The following is a 14,186-nucleotide window of genomic DNA, read 5'->3' as shown; positions in this document are numbered from 1 at the left end:
GTTATAGTTTGTTGATTTGCAGTTTTTCCTGTAACTCTGAAATTATGAATAACAGTTGATATAATTTTGATTCTTTCTTGGTCCATCTTAGTTCTAATGTTGGATTCTTGGACATGGGAAATATTTTTGAAGTAGAAGTCTGTCTTGAGATCAGATGTGGTTTTATACTTGGAGTAGGCTAGTCATACAAAATTTCAAAACTAGAGGGAGGCCAAGTCTTTTCTGTTGAGTTGGCTTAGGTTAATTTACAACCTTCAGAACAAGCTGGAGATTGGCATCCAGCCTGTCTTTACTCTCAGCTTTGTCTGACTTTTTGTTTTGTTTCCTGTTATGACTTTTTGTGCATGTGTTATTACTTCAACATAGAATTTTTTTCATTGATACCTATTTTGTGTTCTGAATTGGTTCTACCAGTTCAAGACACCTCAGGGGTACTTTGTCACTAATGAATTTCCCAACCGCAAGCACTGGGGTTGGAATTTGGAAGATGTATGTGGTGTCCTTGTTTAGTGCGCTAACCATGTTTGTTTTTGTTTTGTTTTCTTTTTTGGTACTGGGGATCAAACTCGGATCCTGGTGCTTGCAAGGCGGGCAGTGAAATCACTGAGCTAAATCCCCGGCCTTAACCTTGTTTGTATATGCCACAAATGGTTTGAATAACTTGGTGTTTACAAAAACATTGACAAGACATTTATAAAAATAAAAGAATATCCTGGACTACAAAATCAAGTATCTGCATTTTAGAAATAAGTGAACAGGCCCAAGACAGAAAATACTGGAATGAAGTCCCAGAAGATCACCTGTGACCAGGAACCTAGATTTCATCCAAGTATTTTCAGTAGTTTGCAAGACAACCTTTCACAGATTATACCCACACATAGGAGGTTGAGACTGACAAGCAAAAGTACATACTTACTAAAAAATACGTATTTTGCAGGTTGTGACGTGTGATGTTAATTCAAATCAATTATAGATTAAGAAATTTCTCTCGAGTGGGATTTGCCTTTTGTAGCACATGTAGTGGCACTGCAGAAGCTTGCTGCAGAAAGATTTCCTGAGTTGTATTTCAGTAAATTTTTCATATTTCTAGACCTGGCCTACCCCACTCTTATTTTTAGCCCTTTTGATTCTTGACCCTTTCTGTAATCCTGTCATCTGTAATTGCAACTTCTGATTCTTGGCCTGGAAGTGTCTGAGTTCCTTATCAGGAATAATCTTATCAATTATACCACCCAGTGTCATTTTTCCATTGTCAGGGTTTTTTTTGAAATTGTCTACAAGCACTGCTACTTGTCCTCTTGCCTAAACATGTCATGTTTTGTTACAGATCAATAACTCAAGGTGAATAGTGTCTGAAGACTGCATGCTGTGTTGTAATACACTGAAGTCTGAAGTTGGGGACAGCAAAAGAGGGAGTCAGCCTTAGAATATCCCTCACATAGAAGAATTTACCCAAGTGGCCATCAAATACTTGAGTTGCCAACAGGAGCATTTACCTGGCCTAAATAGAAGCAGTCTTAGGAAGTTTAAGTGTTCATGGTCTCTAAATGTGGGCTAGAGGCCTGAATGCTATTTAGCCAGAGCAATGCTCAAACTAAAGTATTCACCAATAAATATGTCTAGTGTCCAAAGTCATTGGAGTATCTCATGCCTCTATTTCATCCCAGGGCCAGATATCAGAGTTTTGAATTCAAGTGGTAGCAGTTTTGTGACAACATACTGGTTCCTTTTAAGCCTTAGAGTTATATCCCTATCTTTGCCCCTTGAATATCCCAGTTTTAAGTTTAGAGCTAAAAAGAGCCAAAACCCTACTCTTCATCCTGCATTTTCATTTGTCACTTCAAAATGAATAAAAACACATCACCAGCCTCTAGTTGTTAGACATCAAAATGTCTTCAGCCTTTTTGCCCTATTTTGAGTATTTCTAGTAAAAGTTTCAATCAACTCAGTTTTAGTTGTCAGTGTAAGTAGATGCAGGGCTGGAGCTCACTTAAGACTAAGTGGGAGGGATAAAAACTAACAGCTAGTGGGACTTTGGGACTTGTAGAGAACCTCATTTGCCGGGGAAAGAAACAGGAATGCCATATGATGGGAGGTGATGGAAAGTTTTTCATAGAGGAAGACAGGTAACAATTTATGTGATAATATGGATCCAATTGTTGGGTTTCTTTACACCCTAGATGAGGGAAATGAGAACCTAAATTGGGTTACTGGCACAGAAATTGTAGAAACTGCTGATTAACATTACTTGATCCATACAAAGGTTATAATACCATTTTTAATAGTTGAATATAACACTAAGCCTTGTGTTCAGTTGTGTTATGCAAGTTGGTCACTAGGGGGCGTTCATCAGCTAGGCAGGGTAGCCAAAGTGAATTTAACCTTGTCACTCTAATATGGATTTGGTTGTGCTTTATACACTGATGGGAGTGACATAACATTTTTATGAGTGGTTTTTCAGCTATTGAGAAACTTTGACTTTTGCTCTATTCAGTTCCATTAAATGTTAAAAGTTTCATTAAATCCCTGTAAGCAAGTATTTGACTACCAAATAAAACTTGAGTTTTGGGCTGGGGATTTAGCTCAGTGGTGCCATTGGCTGCCTTGCAAGCACAAGGTCCTGAATTCGATTCCTGGTACCAAAAACGAGTTTCATTACTGTTTACTCCTACTAGACAAAAGAATGCTAGTTTATATAAATATCTCAGAATAAGTTACTTGGGAAAAGGTATGTGGGACTTATTTTAGATGGCATCTATGGACTATAACAGCAATTAAGAATCAAGGCCTGGCATATGTATCCATTTAAAAATAGACCAAATATATATTGGTATTGCAAGTTTTGGGAGTTTTCATAATCTTGTTTTAAAAGTAGGATGGGTTACTGGAAATGACAAGCATTTTAAGAAATTGTTTTTAAGGTGAATAGTTTATCAAGTTTGAAATTTCATATGAAACGGTACTTCTGGAAGAGTTTAGGAGTAGATGTTAATACGTTAAAAGGTAATACTATGGGATAAATGATGGGGAATCAGGTGGTTCCTGACTAAGTGTGCAGATTTAGGTATTAAACTACAAAGAGGCAGGTGTACTTCTACCACATTGGCAAGCCTGGGCAGGAGTACAGTGGGGATACTGTGCATTTGAAGTTTTGTTAAGATATGTCTGATGCTCCTGTCTGACAAATACATCCTTTTAGAAGAACCGAGAAGGCTTAAATTTATGCCAGAAGGTAACTTGTGAGCAGAGCTGATCTTCAAACCATGTTCCACCTTCTGTCTCTTGTCACGCCTCACTCTGAACTAAGTCTCCGCACGTTTGTGTGGAGCTTACGTACTCAAACTGTCTAGCCCCCATGTACATCACTACATGGTGGTGGCACTGAATTCCTTGGGAAAGTCTGGAGCCCACTGGCAGTCCTGGGTACCTGGAATGCAGTCTAGAATAAGTGTCCCAGATGGATATGTCATTGGACTCTATTGGACTCGGTCTAGCCAGGAGTTTAATATGTACAAACCTGTAGATTTATCTAGAGTACTTTTTTCTTTCTTTTTTTTTTTTTTTGGTACCCAGGATCAAACTCTGGTCCTTGTGCTTGCAAGTCTTTTTCTTTTTTTGACGCAAAAGCTCTATGAACCCCACTTCTAAATCCTTTCAAAGACTTCTCTGGTGAACTAAGTGAACGTCACTAGTACACGCTCCTTGCCTGGCATGTTAGGCTGGCCTTGAACTCGTTTCCATCCACCTGTCTCAGCCTCCTGAGTGCTGAGATTACAGGGATGCACCACCATGCCTGGCTATGTTAATTGTTCTTTAACTGTAGTAGTTACTCTGGCAAAAAGCAGTTGAATATAAGCTAAGGGTGTAAATTAGGGAGTCTGGCATGTAATGAGACTGGAAAAGATCAACAAAGAATTGAGTGTAAAGAGAACCAAGGACTGAGATGGGGAGCAGAGGAGCTTGTGGAGAACACTGAGAAAGTGATGACAGCAGATTGAAAACCCAAGTGTAAGAACCTTGATGTCGGGGGTGATGACCTTTATATAAGCAGAAAATAACAATTTTATCACCATCTGTTAAATGAAACTTGAGTTAGCCATTTCATATTTGTTTACCAAACGAATGACTTTGTAAGCTAGCTTTCCAAACTTCAACCTGGAAGTGACATGTGTTTTCATTACGTGTACAACCTATAACACTTTTTTGTGTGAATTTCCTTAAAAATAGGCAAATACGGCCATTTCATCGAGTTGGTGATAACTTGAAACAAATTAAGGGCAAAGTTGTCTTATACTAAGATTTCTAATAATTGATGCATTGTGGGCAGTGAGAACCTACAGACTTGAGCTGATTTTAGAATTGCTAGAGCATTGTGAAATACCCAGTAGAAAATTCTGAGATTTAAAGTTTGTAGTTATTAAGTGGGTGCTTTTGAAAATTGTACTGCTATTCAGACATTTTCGGATAATTCAGAAAGCATTTGCTACATTCTGGCAAACTGCAGAAGGCTAGGTAACTCCACACTTGAGTTCTAAGAAAATAGGTTGGCCTTCCAGTTTTCCCAGTGAAGCTTATATTTTTCCATATGAAATGTCTGTCAACTCACCTGCCCTCAGAGACTGAATTAAGGACTTAAAGGAAGTATCTTTTCCAAATGAGCTAAAGAATGTCATTATTAAAAGGATGAACAGCTGGTAATGTAGAAATTCTCTGGAATGCTCAGTTCTAAAGGCAGAGAAAGAAAATGAAATGTTCTAGTGTTTGTCTTATAGAATTGTAAAGCTTTTTCTTTTCACGATCTTACTAGAAATCTTTACATACTTATGATTGCCTTTTTCTTTAAAGGACTTTTAACTGTGAAGGGCATGGGATCTTACTGGGTGCAGTTTATTTGGACTCATGATTGTGCTGAAATTGTCCCATTTTATCAGACATTGTTCCTTAGATTAAGATTCAGGACTGAAGGGTGAGGCAGGATGGTAAGTTTGAACTCAGCCTGGGCACTTTAGAAATTCGGTGAGACTGCCTGAAAAAAGAAAAAAGGCTTTTTCTGATTTCCATGGAGTTAGGTTAAAAAATTTGAATTTATTTATTTTGGTTTTTTGAGACAAGGGCTTGCCATAGTTCAAGCTGGCCTTGAATTGACTAGTCCAGGCTGGCCTCGAACTCCCTGCCTCCACCTCCCTCCCTCCCTCCCGAGTGCTGGGATTACAGCCAAGTGCCACCATGCCTAAAAATTTGAATTTGTTAACATGAAAAGGGATTTGACTCTTGCTTAACTCTAAACTCATCTCTCACTTTCTTTTCTCTTGAATTCTGTTTTCCTAGCCATTTAATGAGCAGGAGAGCTAAACTCCCCCTTCTTCCACTTTGGGCACAGCAGCAGCCTTTTCTCCTACCCTGGCCAACTATAACTTGTGTACCCGTAGTTTATTGCAATTCTCCATGTCGTCTTCAGGGTCGGTATATTGGTACGGGTCCTTATTTAATGAAGGACTTAACAGGACGCTAGACCTCGGTTTATACCCCCTTTCTGGCCCCCTCCATATGTAGGAAGGAGGTGTGTGTGTGGGGGCGGCAGGGCTCTACCTTCCCGGGGTCACCTAAGTTTCAAGACAGATTTGACCCATTAGACCCTTGTAGAAGGGGACTGTCAAGGCTGACCAGGAGTCTGGAGGGCCGGGCTGTGCTTTGAAATGTGGGATCTTGCAGCACCGGACATTCCCCGGGTTTGTAGTTAGCTGAGTAACTTCTAAAAGACACTGCAGGGTGTGTAGTCGGGTCTTCGCGGAAGCAAGAGCGCTTGTGGTCCAGGTGGAGGAGACTGGCTAGTGCCTGAGCTCCCTGGTCGAGACAAAGGACATCACCTGAAGAGGGTCCACCTTACTGCCCTTCCCAGCCTGGACAAACGGTAGTCCTTATTGACCCAAGAAGAGCAACTCAATGGCCACGAACAAAGGCCTTCAGCCTTTGTAAACTAAGATGTTTACGTATGGGTCTGAGGGAGATACTTGCAAGGGACTTCTGATCTCAGACCAGGGCACTTTTGCAGGATCTCAACCCAGCGCAAAGCCGAGGTTAGAAGACAGCTTTGTATTCCAAACACTGCCTTGTAGCTGTTACCTGCCTGCCCTGCGCTCTCCTCACTTTGGCTGTCAGCGGAGAGGCCCACCGGGCAGGGAGAAGCGGGACAGTAGGGACGACCTTTCAGCACCCTCTGGGCATCGGCATTCTTCGCTAGGCAGCTGGGGCGTCCTCTTATCGCCCAGGGTGGAGAAGAGCAGTTTCCGGGGCTCGGTTCCTGCCGCCTTGCGGGCGAAAAAGCGCGGAAGTGAGTGGGTGACGAGGGGCGGAGCAAGGGACGCTGGGGGCGTGTTCGCGCGGCTTTGGGAAGGCCCCAAGTTAATGAGGCGTGCGCCGGCAGCCGAGCGCCTTGCCGAGCTGGGCTTTTCCCCGCGGTGCGGGCGCCAGGAGCCGCCTTTTCCGCTGGGTGTCACTCGGGGGTGGGGAGGATGGCCCATTCAAAAGCGCCGCGAGGGGGCCCGGCCAGTGCCCTTCACTGAGCGCTCGCAAGAGCACGGCAGAGGCCAGGCAGCTCGTACCTCCGGGACCTGGTGGCACATCAGGACGCGGCTGCAGCTCTGCCGGGACCCCGAGCCGCCGCCACTCTGCCTCCTGCGTGTCAGCCTCCTCTGCGCGCTCCGGGCCGGCGGCCGTGGGAGCCGCTGGGAAGAGGACGGCGCGCGGCTGCTGCTGCTGCCCCCGGCCCGGGCGGCTGGAAGCGGAGAGGCCGAGCCGATCGGCGGGCCCCCTTATGCCGGGAGGATGCTGGAGAGCAGCGGCTGCAAGGCGCTAAAGGAAGGCGTGCTGGAGAAGCGCAGCGACGGGCTCCTGCAGCTCTGGAAGAAAAAGTGCTGCATCCTCACTGAAGAGGGGTTGTTGCTCATCCCGCCCAAGCAGCTACAACACCAGCAACAGCAGCAGCAACAGCCCGGGCCAGGGACACCCGAGCCGTCCCAACCCAGCTGCCCAGCTGTCGCTGGCCTTGAGCCACCGGTCAAGCTCAAGGAATTGCACTTTTCCAACATGAAGACTGTGGACTGCGTGGAGCGCAAGGGCAAGTATATGTACTTCACTGTGGTGATGGCAGAGGGCAAGGAGATCGACTTTCGGTGTCCTCAGGACCAGGGCTGGAACGCGGAGATCACTCTGCAGATGGTGCAATACAAGAACCGTCAGGCCATCCTGGCGGTCAAGTCCACGCGACAGAAGCAGCAGCACCTGGTCCAGCAGCAGCCCCCACAGCCGCAGATCCAGCCCCAGCCCCAGCCCCAGCCCCAGCCCCAGCCTCAGCCTCAGCTCCAGCCCCAGCCACAGGCTCAGCCCCAGCCCAAACCTCAGCCTCAGCAGCTCCACGCGTACTCGCATCCTCACTCGCACCCGCACCCACACCAGCACCAGCATCCGCACCCACTACCACACCCGCACCAACCACCGCACTCGCAGCCGCTCTCCCAGCCGCACGGCCACCGGCTTCTCCGCAGCACCTCCAACTCTGCCTGAAGGGGGCAGCGCTCCGGCAGGACAAGGTAGGTAAGAGCCTCGCCGCTCGGGTGCAGAGGGAGGAGCGGGTCGCGCGCGTGTTGGAAGGAATGGGAAGCTGGCCCACCGTTCACCTCTTGGGTGGACAAATGAGAAATCATTCTAAGTTTCTGGGGAGGTGGAAAGAAGACAAGCTGGAGCGAGGAGAGGCTCAGCAGAGGAAAAGACCGCGCCCTCCCCTTCTGCCCTCGTCGGTGGTGTGCACCTCTGCGCCCCTAAACTGTGTGGGTCTGGGCCCCGACCAGGGAGCGACCTGGTGTCTCTGAGCACTCTTTGTCCACTCGACTGACCCGAAGAGAACTGGGTCTCGGAGGATTCTGAGCCACCTACTTCATTCAGTGTCATTTCTTTCCAGGTTTTGAGGACTTGAGGAAGTCGGACGAACTCAGTTCTATTGTCTTCACTTGGATCAAAAACAAAATAGTCTCCCGCCCCGCACCAGATCAAGTAGTTTGAACATCACCTGACTGATAACTTTCGTTTCCTTAGTTTTCTGCATATTCATCGGCACCGTGCAGGAAGCGATTCTAAGTCGAGAAGACTTTACTTATGAACCTTTGAAAGGATCTTATAACATAGTGGACCTTCTAGGAGCGATGATGTACTGTAATTTTATTTTATTCTAATGTATTTTGGTTTATGATTATTTATTAGTTTTTTAATATTTGTTCTAAGACATTTCTGAATGTAGGCCATTTTCCAAAAAAGAAACTTTATTTTAAAAAACCTACTCCGTAGTAAGTTCTAATCTTGGGAAAGAAAAATGGGCGGTGGAGGGGAAAACATTAAGAATTCATTCAGTATTCCTAGGGCATTTTCAGAAGGTCTGACACTTTCATTGTTATGCCAGGTGGTTAAAATTAAAATCTGACACTATTTTTTTTCTCTGAGGTTTCTTCCTTAAATATCTACTGTGTACAAAAGTTTTTAAAACTAAAAGCTCAAAATTGTGTAATTATGACATATAATGCCCAAGATAACGCTTTTCTAAAAGAAAACCAGTAGTAATGATTCCTGCTTTCAAAATATTTAAGATACAACCCTATTGAGAGGAAGATGATCATGTCTTGAATACGTGGTAGAACTGGGTCTGTTGTAGGAGCTTCTGTCTTCTGTGTGTGAAGGTTTAATAAGAATCCTTTTGGAGCTGGATGTATAGCTTAGTGTGAGAGTGCCAGGCTCTGAGTGTAACCCCTAACACCAAGGGGAAAAAAAAGGAATGAAAAGGAAAGAAAAAAGTCCTTTTGATTGTGACTTATGAAAATGAATACATTAGATGTTTTAGTTCACAATTGTAGTGGGGAGAAAGAGAATAATTCTACTTGTTTGAGAGTATTTGTGCCCCTTTGCAGACTAGAATATCCTCCACCAAGAGTTTTGCACACTTGACTTGAACCATATTTTCTGACCTGTTTACTTAGGGTTTAAAATACAGTTTGTAAATATATCAATGGACTAGGAGTCATAATTTTTTTTATTTCCACAGAGAAAATAATGTTTATCTTCAAAACTAGCTGTTTTTCTCTATTCTGTGAGAAATTTGAGGAAAGTATGTTTCCTTAGATTAGCTAGACTCAGAGATCAAAAAAGGAAGGACTGGATAAACAAGGGATTTTCAGTAAGAAAACAACTCCAGCCTTGTTTTAGCAGTAAGTTGTTCAGGAGTCTAAGGGGTAGTCTGGGAAAGGATGTGCTTCTAAAGGTAGAACAAACCCTCTTCTGTGTGAAATCAAAAGGATGTAAGAATCCTCAAGGCAGATGCTACTTCATTTTAAAAGATCCATAGATGATCCCAAATTCTCCTGGGGCTGAAAATCACTTCCTTTCTGCATGGCTTTACTAATGGTTCTCTGGTTTTCATTGTCTTTCACAGAGTCTTGGTCAGTATTTTTCCAGCGTTCAAACTGAAATGGTCAAGCCAGGTGTGGTGGTGCAATACAGGACTCCGGGAGGTTGAGGCAGGAGGAGGGAAAATTTGAACTTAGCCTGGGCAACTTAGGGAGACCCTGTCTCAAAATAAAAAGAAGAACAGGACTGGTGATGTAGCCAGGGTGAAGGCCCTGCGTTCAATCCACAGCCCAAGATGTGGGAGTGAGGTGGGGCGGAGAAGACTGGTCAGCATTAGACTGCTGCTGAGGTGTGCAGTTCATCTAGAAAAAAATTTCAATGAAATTTCAATGATGAAATTTTGAGAGCATATTTCTTATCCAAAAAGTTGTGGGGAAAATTAAAACTTCAGCAAATGGCAGACGAAACTGGAGTCCTACTTTTAGGGGCTGCTCAGGCTGCAGCTGTGAAAACTTGCTGCCAGGATTTAAAGATATAATATGTATATATGACAGCTCAGTGAGCCAGATTGAAAGATGGCTGAAGTCCAGTTTGATTTGGCTTCCTGAGAACTGCTACTGTGTTTTTTAAGGAATGCCTCATAGTATTGTAGTTTTAATACATGCAGGTTATAATAATCCAAATTAATCTACAGCTCTTTCTAATTAGAGAATCTTTCTTCTGAACTCTTGTTACAAAAGATAAAATCCATACCAAATACTATGAAAATTAAGAATAATGTAGGTTTGTAAAAATGTATTTGTATGTTTTTATCTTATATATATAGCATAAGATAATCTCATTGTTGAAAAAATATGCCCTGGTTCTGTCTTGGTTGCTTGAAGCTTATTTGTTTGTTTGTTTTTGTTTTTTAACCACAATAGCCATGATTCTTAATGGGCTGCCAGAATCATGGTTTCTTGTTCCTTTTTCTTGTCCCTAATGCTGTAACATTTACATTGAATTGACCCTCTTAATGTCTCTCTGGTTTGAACCTGACTTAGTGTTTATCTGTGAAATTTTAGAAATTAGAAAAGGTAGGATGGCTTTTTTGTTTCAATAACTGAAATTATTATGGCTTAATAATTTTTTCCAGAGCAAAAAACCAAGCATGTTCAACAAAACTAAATACAAATGCACATCATTTAATATCTCAGTAACACCTGTCCTACCTATAAGAAAATGATACAAACCCTAAGGTACTACGAGGCCTGACAAGGCAGCTTTATAGAAAAAGATAAAAATACTTTAAACCCAAGAACAAGAGTAAAAATGTGGGTGTAATAGACAGCCCACCCCTTAAACAAACATAAAAGTAAAAGTTGAAAAACTGAAGAAATGTCCCATCTGGAAACTGAACTTTAGTCCTTGAACTTGTATTGGCACCCAGCCTCCTGCACAGTTGGCTCAGTAACTATTTGTTGGGAGAAATGACTGAAAGAAGGAAAAAAATATGTGCTTTTCAGCAGCCAGGAGGTCGTTTCTCTTGTCTCACTGAGTGCTTCCCTTTACTTGCTCTCATGTTCCTGAGAACAGCTAGTCCTGTGACAGGATCAGCATCATGAAGCTCCTTAAGTGTACTTTCTTAGCAGAAATCCATTAAGATCTATCTCCTCATGCCCTGCTAGGAGTATTGAGGTCACAGAGTAAATGTCTATAAGGAGCCCTTTCAATTAAAGTTTTCCCCATTGAGCAAGCTGAGATTCTCTATTCATGTATGAATCAAGCCAAATTTATCATTTCACTTCACATATTTTTCCAATGATGATTTCAAAAAGGAGAAAACAAAACCCCCTATATATTGCTTAAAGGAGTTGCCCTACACGTAAACACTGCAGGAAGTCTGGTTTCAATTGAAAGGCCTGTTTTAACTCTTTTTGCTCTCATGTACCAAGCACTACAGAGTGCTATCAGATTTAAAATCTGATAGTGAACACGTTTACCAGTATATGTGTTCAAATTCCTCACTTACTTTCTGTCTCTGGGCTAGTGATGTGATTTAGTTAGGGTGTGGATGTTGACATGTTCAGTAGTAGGCATAGTAGAAGGGCCTAAGACTTCAGTGAACATGGAGCAATTCCACAAAACAGCTCTATGGGATAGGATAGGCCTGTGAGCATTTGCTTTTTTATATTTTTGTAAGTGCAAAACTCTTTGGCTTTTGCTTTACCAATAAATACCTTCAGCATATTATGTTTTAAATTTGGACGTTATAGATATTGATATCGAGTTCATCTGTGATTCTTCCAAGAGAAATATACCTATGTACTTAAGATCTCTTAATTGTAGAAATGTGTTGGATAAGTTTTTAGGAACTATTTTCTAAATTCTTGACATGAAGAGTGACTTTTTGATCTGCAGTGTTTGAGTAGCCAGTCCAGATTTATAAAAGATTGGGTCATAAAGTGATCTGTCAGGTAGAGTACAGACCCCAACAGAGCTTTCTTAGAAAGGTTATTCTTGAGGTTGGGGGCATAGCTCAGGAGTACAGCACTTGCTTAGCATATGCCAGGTGGTGGGTTTGATCCCCAGCACTGCAGAAACAAAACAAGGGCATTCTTGCCCAATTAAAGAAGATTTCCTGGACATGAGAAGCATCTATGTAAAAGTTGACCTACTGTCCAGTGCTCTGAAATTGGCCTGTTGGTGATTGGCTGGAAAATGGAAAGCAGGTTTTTAAAGAAAGATAAAATTATTCTGTTACATTCCATGGTCAGCCTTCTACTTCAAGTTTCAGAATATGCAACCACCAGCTTCTGGAAAGCAAGTGCCACTATGTACCAAATGCTTTACCAACCACAACATTTGTGAACTTAATAGTGTGGTCAGAATTTGTGTAAATATGTCTCTTAAATGATTTTGCAAAGATGTGATTTATTTTTCATATTTTCAAAATGCATTCCATTTCAAATAAAGTATCTATTGAGACAATTGACCTGTGGACCTTTTGAAGGCCTCATTCACCAGACACATAATGCTGTGTTCCTTGGGGACCAGGTTCTAAAGGGCTTGGCTGTGGAAAGCACCATGATCATTCTGGGAAGAAAAAGACCATTTTTGAAGTTAGAAATTAATTACGAATTTTGAAGATAGAAGTTTCACTCATCTTTTGATGAAATAATTAGCTTTCAGAATACTAATGAACTTGAGTTGAATTTTCCATGGGTCCCACAGAGGAGGAGATCTGGTCCCTGGTGGATTAGCTTGAAGGCAATTTTCTCTTGAGTTTTAGGCCTCTTGGGAGTGTAAAGCTTTGACTCTTAAGAGAATCATTCTTCAAGCAGGTGTCTGTAAAGCTTCCTGTTTTATGTTGAAAAAAGAAGATGAGCTTGATTCTTTACAGAAAAATATAATCAGTTTATTCTTACAAACTATATGGTATCTAAATGACTTTAAATCTCAAAAGACTTTAAAATAGAAACTATAAAGCTTTTTTTTTATCGTTTAGCACAGTGTTAATGGCAACTTTATTATTCTACTCTCTGTCTTTTTAAAGGAACCAAAATCAGAAGTTATAAGGATGTCAGGGATACTATGTGAAATAAGTGTATATAGGAGGTGGTCAAACTGGGTTGGTAAGAGCTGAGATTTAAGAGTTCTAGTACATGGATTCAAGCCCTCGTTCTACCATGAATTGCTATGTAGATCTTAAATTATCTAACCTCTTGGGAATTTAATTTATTTTTCTATAATGGCATCAATGAAAGTACTTACCTCAGAGTTATTGAGGTGATTTAATAAGTTAATGCACATAGGAGTGCCTGGAACAGTGTCTGACATTGCTCCAAAAGGAAGGTCCTTGGTCATGACAGTTTTGAGAATCATTATAGTAATATAAATTTATAATACATGGTATTTTGAAGCTATAAATTGAATTTTCTGAAGTTTCAGCACTTGTTTTTAAATGGCTGGAATAGTATGATCAGTATGATGACATCCTTGTATTTAATTTTTTTAAAAAGAGGCTAATAAATTATAGCACTGCCATTTTAATGGCTATTTTAATATATTACTATCCATATATTTTAAATTATTTACAGTTATACAATCAAAATACTCATATGTAGCTGTGGGGCTTCACTCAGATCTCCACTTAGAGGGCACAAATGTGGGAGTATTGGTGGCTGTCACCTCTCAGTGAATGCTTTCCCCTGAATCATTCTCACAGAGCACCATCTTGCTCTAGAACATACACCCACCTTGGAGGTGACACACATCCAGTGAGTGGACTATGGGGAGTAGATAAAGGCCAGGACCTGTAGTCTCCAGTCAGCACGATTGTAGAAAGGCTGCCCCAGCTCCATAGCTCCCTTCAGAACTGGATAAGGCCTTTCTCAACAACATAGTGGTTCAACTTTCCCTCTGCCCAATTCTGCTTCCCTGGCTTCCTCACAGGTGAAATTCTCAAGAACACTACTCATAGTCCATCCCTCCCCAACCTCTTGCAGTCAATTCGCAGACTCTCAGGCCTGTTTCTTTGGGAATCCTGTCTCTGATCATGTCTGTCTCTCCACCATCATCAGGTTTCTGTACGAAGGCTGCTGGTGTTGGGAGGGGAGTATATAGCATAATGGTTAAACGTAGGTTTTTAATAGTGGTCTCAGCCTGGGGCAATTTTGTTCCCCCAGAGACATTTAGCAATATTTGGGTTAGCATTTTTGGTTTTCACAACTGTTGGGTAGAATGGATGCTGCTAAATATCCTACAATGCCCAGGAGATCCCCCCACAACAAAGAATTACCTGCCCCCAAATGATA

General features: G+C 42.1%; 2 protein-coding genes across 5 annotated transcripts in view; both read left to right on the top strand.

The window, feature by feature from the left end:
- The window catches only part of Nap1l1 (nucleosome assembly protein 1 like 1), a 39,613-nt gene extending 37,978 nt beyond the window's left edge, over positions 1–1,635 (top strand). For all 3 annotated transcript variants that reach the window (XM_021258509.2, XM_087192456.1, XM_087192448.1), the window contains one exon: positions 1,328–1,635. Coding sequence is in view for 1 of the 3 variants with exons in the window: in XM_087192456.1 (XP_087048582.1) it covers positions 1,328–1,345 (18 nt within the window). In the remaining 2 variants the exon portion in view is untranslated. The remainder of the gene's footprint in view (positions 1–1,327) is intronic.
- A 3,438-nt stretch (positions 1,636–5,073) lies between these two features.
- Phlda1 (pleckstrin homology like domain family A member 1) lies at positions 5,074–12,364 on the top strand. 2 transcript variants are annotated; one of them, XM_004845014.4, is made up of 2 exons: positions 5,074–7,589; positions 7,958–12,364. In XM_004845014.4, exon 1 carries the CDS (start codon positions 5,983–5,985, stop codon positions 7,561–7,563), a length of 1,581 nt encoding a protein of 526 aa, XP_004845071.3. In that variant the 5' UTR covers positions 5,074–5,982; the 3' UTR covers positions 7,564–7,589; positions 7,958–12,364. The 2 variants fall into 2 exon arrangements, with proteins under 2 accessions (XP_004845071.3, XP_004845072.3); XM_004845015.4 differs by having other exon boundaries at positions 5,074–7,593; positions 7,958–8,487.
- The last annotated feature ends 1,822 nt before the right edge of the window (positions 12,365–14,186 follow it).

The sequence above is a fragment of the Heterocephalus glaber genome, unplaced genomic scaffold, assembly GCF_053883595.1.
Source record: "Heterocephalus glaber isolate CG9 unplaced genomic scaffold, H.glaber_assembly_v1.0 deba00001571, whole genome shotgun sequence".
NCBI lineage: Eukaryota > Metazoa > Chordata > Mammalia > Rodentia > Bathyergidae > Heterocephalus > Heterocephalus glaber.
The sequence above is the reverse complement of the archived record's forward strand: the minus strand, read 5'-3'. Positions and strand labels throughout refer to the sequence as shown.